The sequence below is a fragment of the Struthio camelus genome, chromosome 5 (assembly GCF_040807025.1).
Source record: "Struthio camelus isolate bStrCam1 chromosome 5, bStrCam1.hap1, whole genome shotgun sequence".
NCBI lineage: Eukaryota > Metazoa > Chordata > Aves > Struthioniformes > Struthionidae > Struthio > Struthio camelus.
Window position 1 is genome coordinate 82893702 of NC_090946.1, and position 27441 is coordinate 82921142.

The window sequence follows — 27441 nt, forward strand, 5'->3', positions numbered from 1 at the left end:
GCCAATCCGCGCGAGCCGGCCGCGCTCAAATCTTCTAACAACTGTGTGGCGGGCTCGGCAGCGGCGCGCGGGGCTGAGGCGAGCGGGGCGCGCGCGGGGGGGGGGGCGGGAGGCGAGGGGGCAGCGCGCGGCTGAGGCGGCGGCGGCGGCGGCGCGCGGGGCTTGAGGCGGCGGCGGCGGGTCCCCCGCGGCAGCGGCGATGATCGTTACGCCCAGCAGAAGCGCCGCGGGCGGCCCGGCCACCGCCTGCCGCCGGGGCGTCATGCCCTTCCAGTCGGCGTTCCTCAGCAGCATCCCCGCGGGCACGCTGACGCCGCTGAAGGACCTGCTGAGGTGCCAGGCCCCGCTGGCGGCGGCCGCCGCCGAGCCCGAGGGCCGCGCCGGGTGGCCGGCGGCCGACGGCGTCTTCCAGTCCACGCTGCTGGCGGGCGGCGGCGGCGCGGACCTGCTGGAGCTCAGCGAGATCTGGGGCGGCCCCGAGCCCGAGGCGGGGCTGCCGCCGCCGCTGGCCTGCGCCGAGCCGCCGCGGGCCCCGGCGCTGCTGAAGCGGCGGGCGGGCGAGCCGCCGGCCCACGAGTCGCCCGCCAAGGTCTTCCAGCGCATGAAGGCCAGGGCGTCGCGGCCGCCGCGGGACGCCGCGCTCCCGCTCGGCAGCGGCCGCCCCGACTTCATCCTGAGCCCTGCCCAAAACCCCGCCGGGCAGGGGCGGAGGGAGGCGAAACCGGCGGCGGCAGAGGGGCGGCAGAGAGCCGGGCAGGTGCCCGCGGGACGCATCCCGCCGGAGAGAGGTTTGTGCCGCCGTACCCCCCCAGAAACCCTTTACTTACTGTCACATGAACAACACCCGCCTCATCTTTAGTATCCGTTTAGGTGCGAGTTGCACTGCGCGTTCATCGCGGCCCTTTTCCAGCGTGTGTTCATAGATGGGAAATTCTTGGTGGCAAAACTCCCCCTCCCCCCGATCTGTCCAGAATTGGAAAAAAAAAAAAAAACATGTTTGGATGGTGTTTTTTTCTGTGCTAAAGCATATTTGTATCATACTTTGATTCCCCCCGCCCTTTACCTTAGAGGAATGTCTCCCGTGGTATTTTTCTCCTTTTCTTACTCAGTCTGGCTTTTAATTTTTCTTGCTGTGTGTGGGGATGGGATTGACACTTAGCAGCAGTTGGTAAAGCAGAGAATTACGCTTTGTAAGTAAAGCAAGAGATGACTCTCATTGCTTCCTGCAGCCAGTGTAGAAAGGGGAGAGGTTGGCAGGAGCGTTGTCTTGTTTTTGAGACCCTAGGGAAATCCGCTTGCCTCCCTGTTCCAACAGCTTTTTCAATGTATTTTCCAATTCTGACTACTCGATGTAACACGAGCTTGCAAGCACTGCGCCCCTTCCCAAGGAAGGTACGCTAGCTGCTGTAGGCCAGCAGGAAGGTCTTCCTTTTGTCTCACAACAGAGCTGTAAAGGTATTAGAGGTATTTTGCAGAGGGAAGGTGTCTTGTGGTGGTGCCCAGCTGTTCCCGTACTGTAATCATCCAGAATGGGAGACCCGTGGAAATATTGAGTATTTCATCACAAAGGTTATGCTTCCTTGCTGCATATATTCCTGTGATGCTGCAGCATTGGGAATGGAACATTTAGTCTTATTTTAGTTTAAAAAAAAAAAAAAGCCTATACTTCTAACACCTGCTGTGTATCGTATGATGCAGAAATAGTCATGAACTATTTGGATGGGAGGCTTTTTTTTGAAGTGCAGTACTTAGGTCTCAACCCCCTGACCCAAACCTGGATAAAAGTTTTCTACAGGAGGTTCCTATCTGGTTTGTCAGTGTTTGTTTTAAAGCGTAATTGCAGAAAAGTAAGCTGAGTGGTCCGTCTGCTTTATCTGGCCAGTAGCAGTGTCTGCTGCAAGTTAGCTGTTCTCACTGGGGGTGCATCTGGTCTGTTCTCGAAAGAACATGCTATTAGGGAGATTTTATTTCCCTACTTTTATGATTAGATTTTAAAAAGTCTTCCTAAATCTCCTTGCTGCAACTTAAACCCCTTGTTACTTTTACTATCCTTATTGGATATGATAAAAACGAGATTAAGCTGCTGTTTTCACAGTAAGCAAAAGTCTTAGGTGTTACACCTTAATACAAAGAAATATCCCTTTTGTATATACTTTCCGACTCCTCTGGGTTAGGTTACAACCATGGCATGTGTACATACATGGGATTTTGAGGGTGTGTTTTTTCATGTGCAGCAGCTGATGCAACATGATGGCTAGTTTGCTGTGAAAAGGGAAAGGTCTTATTGCTCATCCTTCTCAGGACAGATATTTCCTGAACAAATAGTTAGTATACTGGAGTTTAGTATCTTATGAAATATGTATTTTGCTTTTTTTCTTCCCTTGCATGAAAATAAATATTTTTCTTCACAAATTCAGAGGGTTTTTTTTTTTTCCAGAATTACCTTGCACCCGGATTCCTCAAAACAGAACTGCTAAATTGTTAGCAGTAGACCCTTTTGTACTGGAATCTCCCCATAAGTTCTTCTTGCGCGTGAAACAGAAATTGCAGCAGCAGAAAGGTAGTTGATGTTGCTCTTAATAACATTTCCAAAACTTCCTTGAGTTGAGGGTTTCCGTTTTGTAATAGCTTGTGTGCTTTGTCAGAGTATCATTCTTCCTCTTCCACTGTAGTCTGTGCACAGCTGAAAACAGCGAGAGACCTGCAAGTCTGTCTTGGGACCTGGAGATGACATTAGACGTTTAAACTTTGGATTAGGACTATTGGCTGCTGACCCTGAAGCAATTAGTCCTTCTGAGTACACTATGTCCCCTGACTGTCTTTTAACTCTGGGCTCCTGGTGTTGTGATTAAGAGCTCTTTAGAGACTAAATGTAACATTTTAGTATTTGGATGGGAATTAGGTGGAAAAATACTAAACCTCTTATTACTGGTTCTTTTTATCCCCTAGCTTTTAATACATAAAGTGAAAAGATTTAGTTCCATGAGAAGTTCCTTTGTATTTCTTTGTTTGTTTGTTTTCCCCTTGATGATAACCTTGTGAACACTTCTGTCCTCCTATAATTCTGCCCGTAATAGGCAAATGAAGAGAAAAAGATCCATGCCAAAATCTTAGTGGTGTTCCACTTTAAAAACTGAACTTTAATTAGCTGAACGCTCAAAAAACGGTGCTTGTAGCTCCCAGTATAGCAGCAACGTGATTAGAAGTCAAATATTGACATCTGGGAAAAAGGAAATATTCTAGACTTAGGGTTTTTTTTTGTGAAAACATTCTGCTTTTTGCTCTTCGGGGAAGATTCATTTTAAAAAAGAGTAGGAAGAACGGCAAAGCTTTAGTATTAATAGGAGTGGTGTGCATTAGCATAGTTTTTGGGGAAAGGGGAATGGTTAAAACAGTCTTCGGTAGCAGGAATATGGCACTCGTGATGGGGAAAAGCTAGTTCAAACAAATCCAGAGAAATGGCTTTCTGTTAACAGTTGAAATAGGCAGTGTTTTTGGAGTTGTTATAGTATGTTAATCAATAGCAATTTACTCATATTAAAGTGGAATTAAATTGTATAAGTATATTTTTACTGTTCTTCCGGTATCTTTAATTGCTCTGTGTTTTTTGGGGTTGGTTTGTTTTTTATGTGCAGATCCAACGTTTTCAAACTCAGTCAAGGAAAATGTTCCTCCTTCCGCAGCTGCAGAAAAGCCATTAGTCAAATCTGCTTTTACTGAGCAGCTCAACAATGCTAATACAGAGTATGTGGCCGCTAATAAGGATAATCAGGATAATTTCCTCATGGAATCAATTGATGCTGATGATGAAATGTCTCAAAATACAATGACTAATACTGTGAATGGAAATTCCCCCCCTTCTGAAAGTGAGGATCAGTTAGAAGAAAGGTGTGGACATGGAGAAACAAAATGTACTAACGTTCATCAAGAAAGAAGACAGTTGCGGACAAGTAATCAACAAGCTGCTCGTGGAGGAGAAAAGCTACTGGAGACTAATTCTCAAAAACCCTCACAATGCTTATGTAGTATTATGCTCTCTTCTCCTAAAGTCCACATACCAAGGAAGCAAAAACAAAAAGAAGGCTCTAAGGTCCCTTTGGATACATCTCATACAGATACAATGGCTGGCAAGGGAAACAAAGAGGTGGGAGAACTTACTATTCTAGGGGCATTAGATATGCTAAAACTTCCTGTAGGCTGCTTGTAGCTCACAGCAGTGGTTTTTGGTTTTGCTTTGGTTTAGACTTGCTAGAAGTCTTGGACAATGACTTTGTCTTCTAAAAGTCAACATTAAATTACTCGGAGCATTTTTATAATTTAAATTCGTGACTTCGCTTGCACGTTAGCTTCTGGTTTCATTATGCTTCTCCATAAGTGTGTTTAATAGTTATTTTTAATTTCTCTGGTCTGGAGGGTTGTGCCTGGAAACTTTTTCAAGATACGCAAGAATTTTTAATTTCTATTTTGATAATGTCATGGCGGTAGCTTAATCTAATTTTTAAAAAATGATATGTCTTTAATTTTTTTATCACAGAAAAAAATCTGCCTAACGAGTTGGAGAATTAAAGTGATCAGCGGTAACACTGCAGTATGTGTTGAAGGAAAACGGAAGTAAGAGAAAATTATTTGAGGTTTAAATGCAATGTAAAACATGTTGGTTGTCTTTTTCAGAATCTGAACTATAGAAGCTATAAAGTTTAGCATCTTCATCTCATTGAATATCTGTGGTTTTGAGACTTGTGTTTATTGGAATATCATGGTACCTATTAGAAATCATTCTACAAGACCATAGGATTATATAAGTTAGGGTTGTCACAGTTCTGCTGCTTTCTTCTCCTAGCCCCAGGGAACATGGCCATTTGTTCACCTCCTAGCCCTTGTGTCAGCACTGACAGCTCTTACAATTTTATTATTTTTTTGAAGCTAAGCTGTCTATCTGCTGACTTGGCAAGCTGAACTGATTCGCTTCAGGGTCTGCAGACTGGCAGACCTGGTGCAAGGGGGGATGAGAAACTGAACAGCTGGAGGTTGAGGAGTGTGGTTGAGGGGGAAGGAACCGTGGTAGTCGTAATTTAAACAGCCTTCGGTGGCCATGGAGCTGCACCTTCGTGGGACTTAAGTCTTTTGTAAATATAAAGTGGTGTTATAGTTGAAGCTTATTTATTTAGGAAGAGGTGAAGTCCTTCACCTGTGTAAGAGACTGAGCGTGTACATACACGGAATTACCAGTTAATTATTTTGAGGTCCAATCCTCAGACACTCAGAGCGAAGAGCTTAAGAGGAACAGAGACAAATGTGTCTTTTTAGTTGCTCCCCCAAACTGTTGCTGACTAGGGCTCTCATCAGCTTCTGCTTCTTCTTTCACAAAAATTACAGGACTGGAGTTCTGTGGTTGCTTTAGTCGATCTGGACAGACGGCAGACTGCCACGTCGTTTGTGCTGGCACTAGAACTCTTACAGCCACCTGGTGAACCATGGCAGGAGCTGATGCAGCTGAAAACTATTTCTTTTTGGTTATGTTTTCCATCAGGTTGTTTTCCTGATCCTATAGCTATTTGAATACAAATGTCAAAACAAAAGAAGAGGATGGGAACATGGTAGCTGTGGATGGGACTATCCCTTCTGGCAACAGTTTGCACTAAGGTTGCTTGAAGATATTGTGAAAATATAGCCTAGGAGAAGCGTATTCTGCTCTCTTCCTGCTGTTACAGATAGTTGCTTATCTGCTGAAAAGGTAACCCAGAACCTCACTCAACAGCAGTAGTACTGTAAAAGGAAGTAATTCAGTACGCTTACTGAAAGATTTCAAGAGACTACCTATCCTGCAGTAGGATTTGTAGTAGGAATTGCCATTTGATTCATGGCTCTTTGAAAACAACTGTTATCCTCCCTTTACTACTAGCAACATGTTCTGTTTTCATTTTTGACACTACGTATCTGGTATATGCTACTTACACATAGTATATATGATCTGCTTTCTAGACTCTCTGAATGGACTTCTGTTAATATTTTGTGAAAAGTTATAAAAGTTTCAGTCTTCAATATTGTTCTGTAGCTTAATCTGTTGTAAAAGTATATTCTTAAAAAACTGTCTAGTTTCTGTGTTTTATACTTTAGTATTCGAGTCCTTTTCTTTTTTTCTTCTCATGGATAAGTCTCTTAATTTTTTTTTTTTTTAACTATTCTAATTTTTTGTTTGTCGGGAGACTCCTCCTTCAGTTCTTCTTGTCTTTAAATAGGAGGATCAGAAGCAAATATAATATTCTGGGGGGAATATACATTAGACCTGTGTAATGGTACTTTTGTAACTTGGATAATAGTATCACTGCAATAGTGAGCTGAATGGAGTTTTTCCGTCCATTTCATTTCTGTAGTCTGATGTTAAAACTAATGTTCTGTGACAAACTATTGTAGTAGTTGAGAGGTTCATTTTGTCTCCTGTCCAAGTACTAGATAAGCCCAGAATATTTATTGTCCAAGATGAGACAAAAATCTAGTACATCCAGCCAGTATTGCTGATGTCTGAGATACAAACTCTCAACGTTCCATCTCTGTACTTCACTGCTATGTAATTGCTCTCCCACGCCCTAGCCTTTTAGACACTGGAAAGTCATTCTTATTGAATGCACGAAGAAAGAATTTGTGTATTTTTCAGAGTTAAAACAGTTACAGATTTGGGGGAATTATTTCTTTTCTACGTTAAGTCTTTCCGATTATGTTCATCTTGCCTAACGCCCATTCCAGGAAGGGGAAAGATTTCTGTTGGCTTCAATGAACGCTGAAGTGGGGCATCATTTTGTAGTGCTTTTGAGGCTTTATTCTTCATTCCCTTGCCTGTATCACTCATAAAATATGTAATGCTGCCAGTCCAATATGGAATTTTAGTATACTTGTAAATTCTTCCCTCTTTTATGAAAGCAGTGTTTTATTTCTTTTCATGTTATCTGTCTTTTCTTAGAGATATGAAAGATCTATCTTGGCATAGTAATGCAATTGTAGAACGTGTAGCACACAATCAAGTTAAAACATCATCTGGCAGTATCTACTTACTACAAGGAAAGATAGATTCTGCTTCAATGAGAAAAGAAGGTAAGGCACTTCTAAATATTACATTGCAAACTGAGAAGGGCTTTAGAGTTACGGTTGTTTTCTGAAAAGTCGCACGTACTGTTCAAGTGAATGGTTTGTAATATCCTGCCAATTGGACTAAGTGGGGCTGCAGCACATACTGAAAACTGACTCGAGCATCAGGTTTTTAAATACTACCTAATATTAATTGTAGCTGGTGTTTCTAGGGTGGTGCAGGCACAGAGAGAACCTTTCAGTGCATAAAGATGGCAGTGGGTACATTCTTTTAAAGAAACTGTTTTTTCTGCCAAGATTGGCTGTATGTAATTTTTAGTCAGTGTTCTAGCGTTAGCACATTTAAATAACACTTAGACCTTTAAATAGGGATTGTTTGTATATCACTGAAAATACTGTGGTGTTCGTATTCTATTTGTAGCTTACTATTCAGTGATTAACCACTAGCTCAGCAACACTGCATGGAATTCCAATTTGAAGACAGACTTGTAACGAGTCAATGCTTTATAGTTTAGTAAATTGAGCCCTCTTTGGGGTCCGTAGAAGTAAGTGGTATCTTCCTGCTTCGGGTTGTTTTGAAGCGTATGGAATTTTAACAGAAAATAAGTATTACACACGAAACTTCTCATCTTCTGTTTTCACGTGAACTGTGAATTAGTTTTCACTACATTTTCAGAAAGAATTTCCTCTTGCCCACCATAAAATTTACAGCTGGTTTCTAGACTGATGGTGCCTTTAATGTGTGCATTGCCCTAGTTATGTACCTTCATGAGGAAGAATACTGGGGCTGAAGGAATGGTTGGGCTGGAAGGAACGTGGTGCCTACTGGCCAGTAGCTAAACCCAAATGAGAAATGCAGCGAACGTTCAACGTCAAGGTTGAGGGGAACAAATTAACATAAGTAAGTTTGCCATCTCTTGATGATTTAAAATCGATAGGTAGCATCTTCTCCTCTCCCCGTACCCCGTAAGATGTTTTTGACCAAAATATAACCTTTTGAATAGGTTCATGGATGCACTTACTGGTCTGTTAATCAGGCCATATTGAGTGAACGGGAGACCCATTGATCCTGGCCTTAAAACATGTGGTGTGTTTTCTGTGAAGTTAACAAATGTGCTGAGATCCAGATAAGCGTGTTTGCTGAAGAATGCCAGAGAAACAATATCCATCTATATCGTCAGTGAGGCAGCTCAGACTAAGCCAGCTGTATGATAAAAGAATACTCCAGTGCTTGATGTTGCAATTGCTTTGGAAGGCAGGAGGAGGCTGTACTCTCCTGGCTGGCACTAATCGCACTTTTTCCTGCCTGAAGTGTTACAGTTGTTTTTCGTCCTTCACACAAATCCTCGGTCATAGTTCACTAGTATGTGAAATGAGCTGCTATGTTAGCAGTCACGGGCAGCTCCAGGAATGTGAAAATGTAAAGATCATCTGTGGCGTAGATGGAATGACTGCTTCCTTTAGCACAAGTATGCCTTGTGTGCGGGATCGCACTCATTTCACTAGCTTGTATGGGGCATGTATGCACTCTTTGCTCTCTCAGGATGCAGCTGTGGCCTTGTTTAATTTTTTCTTATCACTTGCAGTACTAGGATGAATTCTGATTAAACACCTGACTTGGCTATTCTTTTTTGAATTGTTGATTAGTTACTCCACTAAAATATTTGTATTGGTTTTTATGTTAATGTTCTGAGAAGGAAAAGTGAAATCAGTACTTCTGTTCTGAGCAGAATGATTCAAGTACTATAGAGGCTTCTAAAATCAAAGAGTTATTGGACTCCTTTGGGTCAGTTCCTCTGATTTACAGCCTAAGTACTTACACCAACGCATCATTCCCAGCTTCTCCTCTCCTCCCCTCCCAACACCCAGAAAATCTCCCAGCCCCCAAACCTATTGTAGGATCAATGTGGAAAACATTACAGAGCTGGGAAAAGCAGCTCACATGTTATTCTCTCTAGTAGTCAGTCTAGACTTCTAGACAGAAGTTGTCCTAAGGGGTCGTCCTTTTCAAGAGTAACTGACAAGAAAGTTTCATGTAAACTAGCACTTACCGCTAAGTGCTGTGATGATGGAAGTCTTTGTAGCTTGTTCTGTAAATTACTTCTAGAGTATGCAGAAAGGTGACTAGACTGCTTTATTCTAGATAATGGCTTCCTTGGAACTGGAAATGCCCTGAACAGATTCAATATTGATATGTGAAGTCAAAAGAGAAGCTAAATGAAGACAAGCCAATGTAGGTAGAGAGAAGTGCCACATTGAAAATCTAAGCTGAGCATTTCCCCAAAGCAGTGGAACTGGCAGTCAGGAATGGCTGGGCTGTCAGCGGCGGCACTATCAGTTTGCGGACAAAGCTACATCCATACCGAAGTACTTGTCCATGAAAAATAATTTGACTGGTGTATACTGATGCCGGCAGTTACACTTCAAAGCACTGATAAAATTAATGAAATGTGTTGTGGTAAAAGCACTGGCTAGGTACTTCCCTGCTTCTGCTTCATCACAAAAAGTGGTTTGGGCAATCTGGGACTCCAAGTAGGCTATCAAACCCATCTGTACAAGAGACAGTAAAGGCTCTGCATCAGAAGGATTCTACTTAACTGCACAGATGCTGTTCCTACAAAGATGCCTTTTTTGGTTGTCATTGCACCAGCCTCATGTTAGGAATGTGTCACACAAAAACCCACTGGGGTGCTTGATTCATTCCAACCTGCATCTATGTAATGGCACTTGCTGTGCTTTGCTCTGAGCCCCTTCTGATCATAGTAAGGTATTTTATACAGTCCACAGAGAATGAACAGTACCTATGTTCTAGAATGAAATGCTACTCCCAGGGCATTTAAAAAAACTGAAGTTTGAAATAACTAGTGTGTTACCTCTCACTAAAAAATGCTTAGATACCTATGACCTGAAAGGTGACTGATGCAAAGCCTTTTAAAAAGAGAATGTTTCCCAACTTACTTGAAATTAAGGGATGTAGAGTTGGGTGCAACTCTACATAGGAGGCAAACCAATAGAAACTGTAATAACGTATGTGATTAGTAGATGTATAGATACTGAGGTATGGGGGAAGGCCTCTACAGTGCTCCTATAGAGGAAGTAATGCCTCTCAAACCTGTACGACTTCTTTGAAAGGGCCTCTAGTCTTTGGGCTTCTAGAAAAGCTTTTGGGAAAATTGCTAAGGAAACAAAGTAGTTACGTGGTAAGAATGAGGAGTTTCCATGGGTTTAAGTAAAAATAGAAAACACTGGGAATAAAAAATATGTTTTCTCGAGTGTTGAGACGTTACTAGTGGAATCCCATAATGATGTGGGCTGTTCAGCAGATTTACAAACCATATGGAAAATAGCATGAGCAGGGAAGCAGCAACTTCTGCCTGATGTTGCTAAGTTATTCTGGGCGATAAGGGTGAAGGATGGCCACAAAGCATCTCATAAGACCTTCAGAGTGAGCATTAAAATGACATGACATTCAGCCTAAATAAATGTAAAGTAATGCATGCGGTGGTAGGGGAAAGCCTGATTTTACATATAAGATGGTGATAGTCTCAGTTCACTGTAAAACCTGTGGAGTTGGGCGGATGTTTCCACTGAAATATCAGCTCCAATGCTCAGTAGCAGGCAAAACAAATTTGGCTGTTGGGAATGAATATGAAAGGAACAAAACAAACGTCTGCTGTTGACCATAGAACTTGTGGTACACAAACATCTTGAATGTTGGGTGCTGTTCTGTCTGCCTTCCTCTCTTACCTTCTCCCTCCCTGACCCCCCTCGCTCCCCACAAAAAGAGACCGTGTTCTCAAAAGGATGTAGAAGTAGGATATGTTTGGAGAAGGATGATGTTTTTAAAGTTATGAAAAGGCTTTCATAGGACAAGGCTAAAATATGCAAAGACTTTTCAGGCTGCAGAACAGAAGACCAGGGGGGAAGTGGGGTAGAAGGTCTATAAAATTCCAAAGGGAACGGGGATTGTGAATAAAGATCAGTTGTGCACTGTCTCTTCTAACAGCAATTAAAGAAAAATCAAACAAACTTAGTAGAGGGAAAATTAAAAATAAACAAAAGGAAAGCTTTTCATGCCATGTGCATCTAACTTGTGGAAATCTTTGCACAGGATCTTGTGGATGCTAAAGTTTTACGTGAGTTCAGTTGGAGTCTGAGCAATTTCCTGGAAGACCGATTCCTTTTGGGTTATTAAATACATAGAAATCAACATCTATGCAACTGTTGGAGGCTGGGGGACTGCTTGGGGGAAGTATCCCTGTATCCCTGCCTTAGTTCTATATTCTTCTTTGGTCTCTGCTGTTAGTGTTCTTTTTCTGATAGCGGCTAGATGGACCTTTGGGTTGCGCACTAAACAGACTAACAGAAGAGTGCCCTTCTCCTTAGCCATCCTCCTGGAGGACCTCAGGTTTTGTAACTCTTTGGGGTAGGCTGACGTTAACGGCCTTTCTGCTCCCAAGATTAAAAGGTTACAGTTGTGATTTTGACTCATGTACTTCTTCAACGCTTTCCAATAAATATATCACCTCCTACAATTTCGTGTACATAGACTGCCCTCTAACCTTATTTTTTTATCGTGTTTCAGACCCCTGTTGTGGTAGTCCATGACTCTAATGGTCTGAGGGTCAGAGGCTGAACACTGCTCGTTCATTAGATGTTCTGAGCAAGCAAGCAATGGTTCAACGTTGTTGTGGTCACGCACCCATACAAGTTGCCTCCTCTCAGTGAGAATGCTACATGATACCCTAATATCAATGAGAGTGTTAAATGTCAAATACCTTGTTCAGAAAGCCTGGCACTTAAGTGATGCTTTTCTTCCTTATCAGTCGCAATGGAACATTATGGTATACCTTTGTGTCAAGATTTTTTTTAAGGTGGTTTTCCAGTTTCAGCAACAAAATTAAAGTCATTCTGCTGTCTCTGTACTACTTGAAGAACTTCCGTGTTTACAACATTGTTGCCAGATGCTTTGACTGCACCTGAACAGTCTGTGTCCTCTGGATTGAGTAGCTTCTGCATCAAAGCAAAATAATGTTTTCTTCTTGGTGGGTTTTTCTTGGTGTAACAAGTCCCAAACAGCTCAGACCTAACCTAAGCCCTAAAACCTCACGTTCTTGAGTGTTTTCTAGTGCTCCACAGCCTTCCCTTCATTGTTGTGTGGTGAAGCCACGCACCAATCCAGCCAAATGAATTAGAGAATATCCTGCTCTTGGTTCCCTGGAAACTAGAATACTGTCTCCCAATACAGTTTGTTTTTAATGGCTCCTTGGTTCACTTTTCTGTTAAGTATGCTATTCTCTCAAACTGGAGAACTCTCTCTCTCTCTCTCATGTTTAAAGATGTAGTGAGTTTCTGTGGTATCTACAAAATTGTGATTGTGCTTTATCTTCTTTCCGCTCTTTCTGAATAAAAGTATTGTATAGCTGTTGTTAACACTACTTTTTTGTTTCATGCAGGATTGCCATATCGCTTCATCAAAAGATTTATGTATGGGTTTTCCAAAAAGTGGAAGGAATACGTGGAGGATTTACTTGAGGAAATACGACGGTAATTTTTCGAGATTCTGTTTCGCTGCAGTGCCCTCTTCAGCATCAATTAAATGATACTCTGCTTTTTAAGTGTACGGTATTAGAGGGGGATAAAGATTATAGATGCATGTACGAGAACTATGTTCTAGGCAAATCCTGGTCACCAGTTTGAAAGGATACACATTTACCAGTATTCATTATACTGGCTTGTTTTCGCCTCACCTAGTTATGTAGTCTCAAGGCAAGCAGAAGAGTTTACGGCTTCGCTAGTTTAGTGGTTTGTGCTGTGTCAGTGTGAATACAGCTGTGCTATGTAATTGTGCTTTTGCTGAGACTTCAAGTTTACGTGAGCTGACATATTAAAAGAGGATTGATTGAGATGTTTACTGTTTCTTTTTTTAAAATTTCAAATCGTTAGGAAGGAACGTAAACAAAATAATGACGAGGATGAAAATGAAGAAAATGACTCAGTGGATACAGATGTGTCGAAAAATGCAAAAGATTCAGCAGGAGCCCGAAAGAAATCTGAAACTAGAAACACAACTTATGAAGTATTACCAAAAACTGATAAAACCAGTTGTGGGTATTTATACTCCTTTTCTCTGAAAATAAAAATTGGAAGTTTTTTTGATAGCTCTTTTCCTTAACTGATATTACATATCTTTTGCTATCTGTTTCGTTCCTATCTTGTTAATTAGGCTGTATGGAAGAGGTAACAAACCAAACACTTAGACTGCAATAATCAAGAGCATTGACTTTCTGCTTATTTATTTTCTGGTTTGCTGATGTACAGTATCTGCAGAACAGTTTTGTGGCTCTTCTGAGGAATAACCCTGGGAAAGAGGCAGGAGTCTGGTTTGTTCTATTGTAGTGGAAAGGTCATGATTTCAAAGTGTTTATTCTGACAGCAAACTTGACTTAAGCGCTCCATCCCTGGGATTCCTCTCCCATGGTGCCCCTTTTTTGGCAGGCTTAGTTTTAATTTCGATTAGTTCCTTGAGCTAGTTTATTTTATGACTTCTCGGCTTTTCAGCCACCACTGAGGAATAACAAGTGACAGTGAGCATTGGGGATGAGCAGAACGAGTTATGAGAAATTCCTTAAATTGGCTTTATTTCCAAAGAAAGTGGTTGTAAAGCCATAACCTAATAATCAACATGTCTTTTTCTTGCGTCGTAGTGCAAGACTAGTTTTCTTTAAGGACCCTAACTGCTTTTGATTTTAACTTTGACTTCTTTTTAATAATCTTGTCATAGACTCCAACAGGACTTGAGTCAAATTTCATAAAATTATCTGTTAATACTGTAATCAGATTTTCTTGATAATACTAAAAAAAAAAAAAAAAGCTGTTTTTCCCTCATTACCATGAGGATTTGTTCAGTGTGACACCTTTTCGTATCATTCTGCTTTTTGGTATGATTTTTAGATGATTCATAACCTTCTAAAACCATGTACAAATTGAAGCTTCATGAAGTATTAACTTTATTGCTGTGAAAATTATTACTTCGGTCATATTAAGCTATGCTTATTTCTAACCTGAACACATTTAAAAGTACATTATTACTTTCTGGTAAGTTTTCTCTTTCCATGCAGTTAGTGCAAATGATCTTGGTTTATAAACAGTATTATTCCTATGCTTAGGAAGTCTGTAAAGATGAATTTTCAGTACAGTATTTAGGGCAAAATTATATTTCTTGTTACTATTTTTTTCCCCTAGATGTGACACCAAAGCACAATTCCGTATCAAATGACCAAAACAGAATTTACACTCGTAGTGGTCGTCTTGTTAAACCGCCATTAAGTTTCTGGTGCGGACAACGTGAATTTGTTGATCAGAAACTAAATGTTACTATAGAAGAAGGTGGAATAGATTATTTGAGCATGGTAAGATTATTTGAGCATGGTAAGATTCCTTTATGTGTTGTTATCCTAGTGGTTTCAATTTGTTTCTTGAGGTGCCTATTTAAAAAACAAAAAACCTATGATCTAGATTTAAGATGCCTTGATCTCTTTGATGAAAACGTTTGTTACCTGGGCTAGTTCCAAAGACAGTTACTCGAGGCCTGGGACAACCTAGCAACTTAGAGCTTTTATGTTCAAGTCCCTGTTTTGCCATAAGTATCTTGAATAATCTTGGGTACATACTTAACTGACTGAAACAGTTCAGTTCTTATAAGTGCCTAAAGATGCAGGAACTCTTTAAAACATTAAAAAAAAAAAAAAACGAGCCTTAATCTTTGTATTATCAGTTTTTGTCTGAAAGGTGGGGTTGATAGGAAATTGCTTGTGGAAAAAATGAGGGAAAGATAAGTACATCAAGCAAGGAGTTGCACACAGGTACTGGTTGGGGGCCGCAGAGATAACTAAGTAAAACTCTGTAACACTGGAATGCTGATTCCCTACTGTCATATTTAATCACACAAGGGATGTCAGTGCTGCGGGTGAGTTTTCTTGTTACCCGTACTGTTCTTCTCTTTCTGCATAGGTCCTCACATTCATTAGGACCAAGTATTTCCTAATTTCTTAAAACAGTCTGTGATCTGATCTGTCTAGATCACTCCAGTTTTGATTGGGGTTTGCCATTCCTGATTTATTATGACAAGCAAGTCTGATAATACTCTGATAATGAGTGAAGGAAAACAGATTTTATTTGTAGTGTTGTGGATGTAACTATTGTCTTCTCCTTAAGATTAGTTGCCGTTTTGGAACGGGGAGTGGACTAAGACTTGTGATCAGCTGCAGCAGTGAAGATTTATGTCTGGTTTACCGCTGTCTCACAGTTCTAAGCCTTTAGATTTTAACTGGCTTTTTAGATTATATAAATTTAAAGGGAATTTGGCTAACCTGCTTTGGTCACATGCATATGTATAAGCATCAATGTTTATCGACTAGTACGTAGTACATACTGGGCTATGTAGATGACTTTCAAATCTATCCATTCTGTAAACATTTGGCTTTTTCAGAACTGGCGTCAGTAGGCTTGATATGTAATCTCTAGCAGAAGTTTAGATTAATTGTTTTATTTTGAAGATGTATACTAATGAACGATCCAAAAGGAAAAACAGTTCCTTCTCTCAGAAGAATAACAGAAAGGAATCGATGAAGACAGGGGAAGAAAAAACAAAAAGCCAAAATAAAGGTAAAAAATGCTGTAATTTTACAAGTTATTGACTGGATGTAATGGGATTATGAGTTTGGTGCTGGAGCAGTATAGTGATCTCCTGTTAACGTAAAACAATTTAAGTAAACCTGTAATGGTCAGTTGATTTTTTTTTTCCTATAAATAATTATTAGAGCAGTATTAATGCTTTGTTTTACAGCCTAGAATATAAATTATGTTTGTAAAACCCCTCTTCATTTACATAATAGGAATATGCAGATTTTCTTTGCAGAAATTAAAATGAAAAGATTGTGCTTTTTTGGAAGTTTCTACTCTTGTACTTGGGATCTCTAAACAAAGCTGTTACATGTCAGTTAAGAGAGCCAGAAAAGAAGCGTAGTTGACCAGTCTGGCTGTCAGGGTGGCTTCACTTTTCAAGCTGGATGAATTACAAGAATTGAAATGCCTGTGTGGCAAAAGAGTATATTAACAGAGTTGTAGAACCTTCATTAGAAATAAAATTTGGGAAACAACAGCACCCTGAGATCAATGCAAGTATAAAAAACAGAACTGTAAATTTCCCTGCCGCAAATAGAGCTTTTAGAAAGTTAGCCCAAAATAAAGTTAAAACATTTTCAACTGAATTTTTACTCAATCTCCAAGTCATAGCGTTCTTGCAACATTTTTCTGTTTACTGTTTTATTTTGTATCTGCTCAATACTTTCATGTTGCCTTTCGTAGCCTTGATAATTCTAGTTCTCCTAGTAGTCTGGAAGCGCTGTCAGCAGCGCAAACTAGGCAGGAACAGGCAGTCTCCTCTATTTGAAGAATCCTGTCCACTGCTCGCTCTGCTTGCTCTGAGCAGATGCACGTTGGCTCAAATTAAATCCTTATAACTAGCTTCATGGAACGTGTTCTTTGTATTAATATGTAAATGCATTTTTCCTGTTTTCTTGACTGCCATGCGCAGGAACGGCTGTCCACTGTCACGCTGTTCTGCGTCTGTGTAACGTCACCTCTTGTTCCTGAAGAACTTCATTCCCGATATGTAGGAGTATGGGCATGAGTGCAGAAGTAGGCCTTTATTTAGTCTTGAACTTTTCTGGCAGACTATCTCCATGCCCGGTAGATCCCCATTATTCTGTTACTGAGGGGAGAGGCTTCTGCAGAGTAGGGGGAGCTGCATGCTGGAGCCATGCTGCTCGTCCGTCCCTTTCTACAGGCTAAAGTCTATGCAACAGAAAGGAGTTCACAGATCTTAATGCATGTGAACGTGGGATGCGCTGCAGCCAACAGCAGGGTATTCTCCAGTTGCCTGAGAACACGAGTGACTTATATTACTGTATTTGATAATAATTGTATTTGGTGTGATCTCTTTCAGGGAAAAACAATGAAAAAAGAGTAAGCTCCAAAAAAGAAACCAAGTCCACTGGAAACAAGGGGGACAGACACTATATTTCGGATGATGATGATGAAAGTGAGAGCGCAACTAGTATTAATAAAATTAAAGCACAGGTTTCTGTTAAGCTGACTCCCTTAAATACTGAAAGACTAAGCAACCAAAAATATAGCAACAGAACCACAGCAATGACAAAGGAAAAGAAAGGGACAGAAAGTGGAGATTTGGCTCTATATAAGCAGGCTTGCAAGTACTCTTTAAGGTCAGCTAAACAACTTTTACAAGACAAGAATTTAATGGAAGAATCATCGAGTGAAGATGAGGAAGAGGAATCCAGTGAAGATATCCCACTGTCTATCAAAAGGATAACTAAACCTTTATTGCAAAGAGAGACTCAAAATTTCAAAACTTCCTCTGACACAGGAAGGTCACAGGAGGATACAAACAAGGTGTTTTGTGAACAAAGGGCAGTAAAACACTCTGCTGCCTCCCACAGTCTGCAGTTAAGGTCAAGCATGTCTGAATGTAATAATGGCTCTTCTGATTTGCTTGCAGAGAAAACACCTTCTACTACTGGGTCTAGTAGTTCTTCTCTCCCTGGTAGGGCGATGAGGACAAGAAGCAGAATCAACCCTCCAAAGTATGTGTTTGAATCTGAAAGTGAGCTTGAAACAAGTGAAGAGATATTTCAAGTAAAAGAAAATAAATCAAAAAAATCTAGCAAAAAGACAAATTGTATAGTTGCTCATACTGCCAAATCTTCAGCAGCAAAATCAAGAGAACCTGAAAGAGAAAAGGTGCAGAAAACTCTAGAATTTTTTCCAAGGACCACTGATGAGTGGACGGAAAAGGAATTACAGAAGCTGTACAGGCAAGTAATTACCCTTTTGTTTACAGGGCAAAATTTCCTTTGAACATCAGGAAGCAAACTAAACCTGACTATCTTTCAAATGTGGATTTTTTCAGACTTTCGATTTTCAGATTTATTCTCTTTCACATTATTTTTGGAAGTTTACTTTGTTCTAATTACCTTTTAAAAAATTGTTAACAAATTTAAAAAAAAAGTGAAATAAAGGAGACACTTAAGTATTTTGTGAGATAACAACGGATAGCATAGAGAGGAACAGAACAAATAGCCAGAAATTTGTGGATCAGTACTTCTCTACCTTCCTTAGAAAAACGGATACATATTTTTTTGAAAGTGGGATAGACGTTCCCATAAAAAAAATTGAAAAAGCATGAGAAAATGAATAATATGGTAAAAGTATTGATATTTATGATTTAGACAGCAAAAGTCAGAGGTAGTAACGTAGTAAGTTGTTAGGGAAAATGTGTGTATGTATTTCAGAATTAAACACATTAAAAGGTGTTTGAATTTCATAAAGGGGCCACTAACTACATGAGTGTTTAATTCATGTAGCGTGGCACTACCTAAACCAGCTTCCTGGGCAGTATTTACTATAGGCGTTAATAACATTACAATGTTTTTGTTTCTTTTAGATTAGAGACCTGAAAGTGCGTGAGTTTGTGTCTCAGTGAAAAATATATAACTGCTGCAAATAAGGAAGAAATTTCTCTTGAAAATGCAACTTTAGCATAAATTGTTCATACAAATTTTTGCACATTTCAAAGTCTCTGGACAACACACCAGAGACAAGATTCTCTACATAGAGTGTACAGTGTCCTTTCCGAGAAGGACAGTTTGTCTCTGGGTGTTTTGCTTGGTAGCGCTGCATGGATTCTTCTGGATGAAGAAAACTGTGGTGTTGTACTCTTGGCAGGGCTGTCACTGCTTTTCCGAAGCACAAGAATGGTTTCTGGGTGGAGGTAGCGATGGCCGTGGGGTCGCGCTCGGCTGAAGAATGCCACCAGAAATACATGGAAGAGCAACAGGCAAACAGGTCCAAAACACACGCCACAAAGAAGACTGCGTCAGGAAAACCAGAACAGAAAGGTATTTACCTCTCAGTTCTGGGTATCTTTTTTGTCTTTAAATAATTTTAAATTCAGTACTCATTATGTAATGAGATATATATGCATACATATTGTGTGTGTCTGTGGAGATACGCATGTGTACGTGTGTGTGTGTATATGTGTCTATATATTATATACGTATATAATATATATGCTTATGCATATTATATCTACTTAGAAATAAACAAACTGATTCCATGCTTTACAGTGTTTGGAACAGAGTCCTGTAATGAAGGAAGTTACCTTCTGTAGTACAGAGGTGTGTTGCAGAGCTTGGAGGATGTCATAAATGAGAAAAAAAGCAGTAGCGGGAAGAGAAAAGAGTTTAGAATTTTCTGGTTTTTGGTAATATGGAAAGATTAACTGACTTTACCACCTAAGGAAAACTAGCTATCTATATTTTGAGAAGCTCTTGGAGGCCTAGTAGATAGTTAACTTCTTGCAGTGCTGTCTACCTCCGAAGGATAGTGGGATGCTTGGATGCACAAAGGGCAAGGTGGAGCAGGAACAGGGAAATTACGTTCTTTCATATTTGGCAGAGGTGTGACTGTTGCTCTTATTTTCTGTCCAGTTCTGAAGTCAGTAGTTCAGTTAAGGATAGCAAGCGTGCCCTGTGGTGAAAGGCACAAGAAACTCAATCCACTTAACTAACAAAGAGAGGGTTAGAGTGACTTTATCAGTCAATAAGCGCTTAGAGAAAGAAAGCTATTTGATAATCAACTCTTCTAGTTGACAAAAGTATGCCATCACTCAGCCTTTGGAAGTTGAAGCTTCAAGTCTTCAAGAATTATAGCTGAAAGCAATTTTGGTAATCTTTCCCAATGGTTAAAATTTTGCTTCAGTCTCCATTTACTGAAAACTTTAAAATCAAAGTTTTCTCCGTCCAAAAGAGATGATCTAGCTTACTCAATTATTGGACTTCAAGGACAGGGAAACCTACTGTGATCTTCTTGTCCATCCTACGTAACAGAAGCTACAGAACTTGTAGCGTAGAAGTTAACAAAGTCCTTTCTTCCCTTCAGGTGGATCTGTAGCTCATCATTTAGGTGAGGCGAGTGGGGGTAGAGTCTTCATAGAACTATATACACTTAAGTCTAAAATTAGTGTGCCACAAACCTTGTGTCAGGAATGCTAAATCTGTCTGTGCACCTGTGCAGCAGAGCTTTTGTTTGTTAACTGTGCTTTTATGCTTCTTGACGCAAGTGATAAATCTCAGTGTCTTTTGTCTTTGATACCCACATGCATGAGTAATTCTGTTAAAATGCTAATAAAGTAGCTGATGTGTAATATTTGCAATGGCTGTTTAAGGCTTTGGAGTAAGCTTTTGATTACAATGTATTATAGAAATTTTCTTCTAAAAGCATAAATTTATATAGAAATTCAGAGGGGCTATAAGAAATCATCTCTGATGAGAGAGACTGAATTTTGTATCTCTAGCATTGATTATAACTGATTGATTTTAAATCCAAGCTACATAACTAATGTATTTGAACAATTTTTATTAATGTAGATAAGAAAGAACCAGTTATGGTAACTGCTAAAGTGGGAACCTTCAAAAGAAAGCAGCAGATGAGAGATTTCCTGGACCATATGCCAAAGGACAACCATGATGATATTTTCACTGCAACTCCCTTTCAAAATAGAAGAGTAAAGGTAAATCTGGGAAAACAGCGTATATATGCACATGCTTTTTTGATTGTTATTTCAATGTAAGCACTGCATCATAAAAGTCTGCTGGTTCAGTTCCATGAATAAAATTTTAGGATTTTTTTTCTTGTGATTTTTGGAAGAAGAGGCCTATTTCCTTGATCAGTTATTGCAATAATTTTGATTGCTGGCGGTGAGAACGTGTGGAAGATGACTGCTGCAGACAAGTATCACTGCCTAATGGATTTGTAGGAAAGAGTCTGTGGTAGGGGCGCCCTTTCTGTCTCGCTGAGAGCAGGAGGAACTTTGTGATGCCTTGAAGTATTGGTTATGCAGAGTGGTATGACTAGTTTTGGGGGTGATTATTGGATACTTAGGCTGTGGAACTAGATACTTTTCAAAGTCATGCTGATACATAAACAGGCCTTTTCTTTTTCTCCCCCTTTAACAGGCTTCAAATTTAAACACAGTCTTGATGTCTAGGTGGGAGAGAGTTTCTTTAGGAGTGCTGCTGCCCTCTCACTCTGCACCTTGCATGTTGTTTATTTACTGACTCTCCTGGGTTTTTTTTTTTTTGACTGCTTGGCTTGAAAAGGCTTTTGCCAAGGGCTGCCCTGTTTCTTGGTCAGGTTCAACCTTTTCTCTTTTTCGGTCATCAAGACCAGGCAGAGCCCCCCCCTCCCCTCCTGTTCCATGTGCAGCCCCCAAACACGCTCAGCAGATACAGCACTGTAACTGAGAAGCTTTATCATATCTAGCTATACTTTATCATAAACCTGCAGTTAATTGTGGTGAAGCAGAATTATGCACTCGATATGTTAGGTAACACTCTTTTTAAAGAGAAAGCTACTCATTTATCAAGAGAATGATTTTTTTTTCTTGTTGAGACTTTTTCTTTTAAGTGTATTTCATGATCTGTCTATCTTTTTTCTGTTACCTGGTCAGACTAACTCTGCCTATTAACAACAGAGCATCAGCCCTGGTAGGGAGTCGAATCAGCATCTGTCTGGTTTTTGATGTGTGTGTTTTTGTGCAACAACAGTGCATTTCTTATTCTGGCATGCATCCAGAAATATAGCAATACAGCATTGAAAAGTGCTAATTAATTTAAACAGTGGTAGCTTGATTGCTTGCTATAGGCTCTAGTGTGCTACAGAAAAGTCCCTATAACCAATACATGTGGATTGGCTACAAAAGAACGGCATCCATGTCCCAGACGTCGTGGTTTTGCAGAGGGATTCTCCAGGAGACTCCTCTGCTGTGGGAACACAATTTCAGTCATCTGAAAATTCTCTGTTCCCCCGGCCCCCTGGGTTCAAATTCAGTTTGCCTGGCTTGATCTGTGCAAAAATAGCTAGGCTCCTTCTGTGAAAAAGAGAGAGCCCTCCAGAGGGAAACTGTGTATTTAGAAGTCATGAGGAAATTCCTGTTTGATGAACTAGTCCAGCCCCTCTGTGAGCCCGTGTAGACTTTTGGCATCTGCAGTCTCCTGTGGCAGATTCCAGATTCCATTATCTGTTGCGTGAAGAAACGTCGTCATCTCTTTGTTCTGAACTTGCCATCTGCTAACTCTGAGTCCTTCTCTTCTCGTATGGAAGAGACGGTGAAAAACTCTCCTGATCCCTGGTCACCCTTGATGCCAGTTAGCCCCCTCTTTCCCCCAGGGCCCATTGTCCTGTTTCTTTTGCAGAAGTCATTCTGTACTTTTGATCATCTATGTTGCTTTTCCTCTTTGAGCCTTTCCAGTTCTTCTGTACCTTTTCAAAATGAAAAGGCCAGAAGTTCACTGCATAACCCTGAAATCTTCTTCCTGATTAGTAATGGGAGCCTGTAATTTTAATCTGAAATTATTTTCTGAACATGTAGTAGCAGCCAGAAAAGGCCAGCAAAATGTTGGGCATCAACAAGAAGAGCATTAAGAACAAGGCAGAGGCATCATTTGGCTGCTCAGAGGTCCTTGCGTACCTGCATTCTGAGTACTGTGTGCAGGTCTGGTCTCTGCACCTCCGCGGGCGATAGTGGAGTCCAAAAAAAAAAAAAAAAAAAAAAAAGGCAACTGAAGTCCAGGGAACGGACTAGCTGAATGAGGAGACGTCTGGGACTCCTCACTTTAGAGAAGAGAAAGCTGGGGAAGAGGAATACAGTCAGAGACAGAACCATAAGAAGTCTCTTAAGCAGATTTTTGCTAAAAGCACAAGTTATTGATTGCTCTGATGTGGCTTTATAGTTGCCAACGTTCCGGGGAAGCCAAGACGACGACGACGACGACTTTGCACTTGCAGACAACAACCCAGTCACGCCTTCCTCAGCTGTCTTCCCTCTGGTGAAAACCCCTCAGTGTGAGCATATCAGCCCTGGTATGCTGGGATCTATCAACAGGTAGGAACTCCATCTCCATACTGCTGTTCCTTTCTAGCCTCCTGGTTAGCCATCCTTCCAAAAGGAATCTAACTAATTTTTGTAAAACTGTAGCAAGAAGCCATTTTTTTCATGCATATTTTCTTGCATTCTTCTATTTCTTCCTCTTTCATATGCATTCTACTGGCAGGTATTAGTTCAAAAACTTTGCAACTGCTTTCCTCTTCTGATCAGATGAATTAAAATTACTGGGCATGCAAGCTTAACTTCCAAGCTTAAGATCTCTTACTGATCATGACCTGGGAAAAGGAGAGCTAAATCGTTAACTTAAGATATGGATGGAAGTTTATTTGGACTATAATGAAGTGAAGATGTTGAAAATAAAATTCTGAATTAGAGCGATGACACAGGAAGGAGTATGGGTGAATTCTAAAGTGTTTTAAATAAAAATTCAGCATTTGAAAGATTTAAAATCAGTTGCTTTTTGTGTCTGAAATCCGGTCACGTTAATACAAATATGCTAGTATTTTCCTTTCTCATTTTCTCTGAGGTTTTTTGTCTTTTTCTGAGGAAGGTGTAGTTACTTTTGGAAGTGAGATGCTGGTTTACCTCCAGGCTTAGAGCATGCATAGTAAATCCTGCAGTTGCTCAAGTATTTGTTTAGAGAAAGCTCTTCCATTCAACAGCGTACAATCTGAGCTACTCAGTTAAGTGTGAACATCCAAAAAATCATCAATTACGTGTTCTTTTACGCTCAGAGAGGACGATGATTTGGGCTTTAAGCATGGCTTTATCTGCTCATTTTGAGTATTAAACCTGCTGAACTCAGTTGTTTCAGGCATTATTGAAACAAACTTGAATCTTTAGCGAGAAATAAATGTTACTTTATCCAATGTGCAAGGAATTAACGTATTTTAGGATAAAACTTTTTCTCCGATACTTGCATTAAGAATTATAGCATGTGCTCTAATCGAACACTTCTCTGGGGTATTTTTCCAAAAGTATTATTATATTTGTTAATTGAGCATCAGTGGTTCTTAATGACCATGCTAATTTTCTTCCTGAATTAGATCTGTATGCATAATGGCTGTAATTTTATCGAACAGATTCCCTAAGCAAGCCACACTGGTAACGGTAACTTACGTTTACAGGAACGATTACGACAGGCACGTGTTCAGAATGCAGAAGAACACCCAGGGCAGCAAAGGTACCTGGGACAACATCAGGAAGAAATCGGTAATGCTATTTTCTACTTTTGCTAGTTCCCTCTGTAGCAGTGCAAAGTTTCACTGAACAGCAGGCAAAGGAATCCCAGGATTAGAGAGTCATGTCTGTATTCAAGAAGGAAAAAGCTGCCCCCTACCACCACCGCTGGTTTTTGTACCAACATATTTTGGAGAAAAAATCTCGTTAGACAAGAGCTACTTACTGATACGATCACGTATAAAAGCAGTTAAAAACCCTGAAAAAGACAGTGAATTTGATCTTTAGGTGCATGCAGTTACTATTAGTCTTCTGTACAGTCAGACAGGAAACAAGACTCCTCACCTTATACCACATAATCCATGACTTCATGTCTTCACGTATTTGTTCCTTCAATATCCTGGGTTTAGTTATTCTTTTTTTTTTTCTGTGAAAAGCTGAGTTCTGAAAGCAGAAAAATGGTCTGTGCTTCTAGTTTAGTGAAAAATTTGATTGCAGTCGAACAGTGTACATGTTCAGTGAAAACGCAGTATAGCAATAGGACATTTTCTGTTTTGATAGTGAGTCTTTGCCTGTTCCTAATCACCCCCCCCCCTTGCTTTGATGTTCATACTGTGTTGATGCTGAAACAGCTGTTGGAGTGTAGCCTTTCTTTCCTTTGTATCAGGCTGGCGCTGCATATGCTACACCAGCTTCGTGCCGAACCACCAAGATTGCTTTTGATAAAAGTAAGCACTTCTTGTTTCCTGTCTTCATTTCATGCTTATTCACTTATTTGCAAATCACTGATGTTTCCATTGATTTGTGGGTGTCCACAGTCTTCCACAATCTTTCATCTTAAATTTTTCAGCAGTTTTAATTTCTCTTAAACATATTTTACTTTTGGGGATTTCTGTAACTGCTTTTTAAATTCGGGGCACTTAACTTCAGGCACATACATTAACAAGCCCTCCACTGTTTTTCTTATTGCAGAAGTGCAGCAGGCCTCTGTTACAGGGCAGCTCTTTGTACCCAAGGCAGCAGATTCATCAGATGAAGAAGAGGAAGATTCCTATTTTTCTTCTTAATCAAATTCCTGGATTTTAGTAGTTCAACAGATATACAACCTCTGTCACAAACAAAGTTAAAAGGAAGGCCTGTAGCCACCCCACTGACATGATATTCTTATGTTCTTACGTTAGTTCAGTTTGGAAATCTTGGTCTGCAGAGTTTTTATGGTGTTAAAATACATTCTAGGCTTACTGCCTTGTCAGTGATGATGTTTGTAATTTTGCGTGTGTACTAAATGGGACTTTCTTTCCTAGGCTCCTTCTTTCCTATGCTCAGTACTTCCTGGGGAAAGGGGCAAGGGAAAAATGTATCCATATATTAATTATTGGCAAAATGTTTGATTGTTTCATTTTAAGGTAAAATAACTTTTATAAATACTGCTGTACAATAAATGTATAATAGTACAGTTTATAACTAATTGGACTTGCCTTTTATTTTCCTCAACTGAGAACTAATTTGAACCTTTTACATTTCCTTAACGTAACAAAAAGGTACTAAGTATCTGACAGCAGTGTCATGAATAGGCAGAGAAACAAATATCTGAAGTTGAAAATTTTAAGGCACTGTCTTGTAAACATTTTATTCTCTTACGATTACAATTCCTACCACCCGCAAGCAATGCCCAATACTCTGAGTAGTAATATGGGAAGAGGAAAGTTTTGAGCATATATTTTACTAGTTAAATTGTGGATATGAAAAAAAAATGCTTTGTCTTTTTCCTGTGAGAGCTTACACTCCAGGCTGTCACCTAAGCATTTTTGAACTTTAAAGTGCATAAAATTAGAAGAAACCTCAGTTAAGATGAAAGCCTGTATGTCTGAGTTGCTGCTGCTGTCACTTTCCTCCTGCTGTGAGGCTAAACCAGACTTTGGGGTTACAGATTTGTTACCGTGGAACATGTAACGTTGGCCTAAGCCCCTTGGGCGAAGGTCCCTTCCAAAGGGGCTGTGCAGGGCGGCCGGGGCCCGTGCAGTGGCTGCGGTCGGGGCTAGAAGCTGTTTCAGGCAGGGGTTAGTTACAGCAAAGCAGAGGAGTGCACAAATTAAGACAGGGCTTTAAAACAAATTAACGTAGGTCTTGAGAAACGAAGATGTCTGTCAACCTCCACCAGAGTGTTTTGTGAAATGAAGTGCTTCGTGTAAAAGCCTAAGGCTAGCGTCAGGCCTAGTTAAGGCAATGCTACCGTCGCTGTTTCCCAAGCAGACTTGTGCGGCAGGGTCCCCGCTGGGGCAGAGCGCGAAGACGGGGCCCCTCCCCCAGCCTTCTCTTAGCCTGCGGTTTTGGGAGAAAACCCTGACAGCACTGAGGAAAAACCCAACTGTTTGTTTGTTTGTTAGGAAAATAACTTGCAAGCCTTACTTTTTTGTTGAACACCTGCCTTGCAAAACCTGTGCTGCGCTCGGCAGCTCTCTAGTGCTTTTTCTTCTCTAGTCTAGGCTAAGTGTATCCCCCGGCCATGACGCACACAGCTGAGCTGCTGCTGAACAGTGGGTGAGCTGGGCCGCGTGTCCTGCCCGGGTAGGGGACCCCCGCACAGGCACAAAGGCCTCTCTGCTATCACCCCCCCCCCCAACTCAGGGGTCTAATTTGCTTGGGGGGGGGGGGTCTGCCCCCCCCTTCTAAAACAGCCTAAGAGTGGGCACCAGCCTGGCCTGATGTGGACAAGCCCTGACTTACGTAAGAAAGACTTACGTCAAAAAAACACAAAACAACAAAAAAACACACACAGACACACACAGACACACACACACAGACACACACACACACACAGAGACACAGACACACACAGACACAGACACACAGACACACACACAGACACACACAGACACACACAAACACAAACACACACACACACAGAGACACAGACACACACACACAGACAGACACACACACAGACACACAAACACACACACACAAACACACAAACACACACACACACACACACACACACACAGACACACACACACACACACACACACACACACACACACACAAACACACACACACACACACACAAACACACACAAACAAACAAAAAGCAGCGCAGCCCGGGACATGGTGTCAGGCACTTACAGCCCAGGTAAAGTCAGCTAACAGAC

At 40.7% G+C, this 27441-nt stretch overlaps 1 protein-coding gene across 2 annotated transcripts; it reads left to right on the forward strand.

The window, feature by feature from the left end:
* The first annotated feature begins 167 nt into the window (after positions 1–167).
* MIS18BP1 (MIS18 binding protein 1) lies at positions 168–25756 on the forward strand. Of its 2 annotated transcripts, XM_068947621.1 has the most exons (16): positions 168–788; positions 2438–2560; positions 3636–4144; positions 4535–4611; positions 6959–7089; positions 12540–12630; positions 13030–13190; positions 14329–14495; positions 15642–15750; positions 17093–17981; positions 18892–19064; positions 20595–20737; positions 22959–23110; positions 24241–24325; positions 24960–25020; positions 25265–25756. In XM_068947621.1, exons 1-16 carry the CDS (start codon positions 200–202, stop codon positions 25357–25359), a joined length of 3555 nt encoding a protein of 1184 aa, XP_068803722.1. In that variant the 5' UTR covers positions 168–199; the 3' UTR covers positions 25360–25756. The 2 variants fall into 2 exon arrangements, with proteins under 2 accessions (XP_068803722.1, XP_068803723.1); XM_068947622.1 differs by lacking the exon at positions 2438–2560.
* Positions 25757–27441: the final 1685 nt, after the last annotated feature.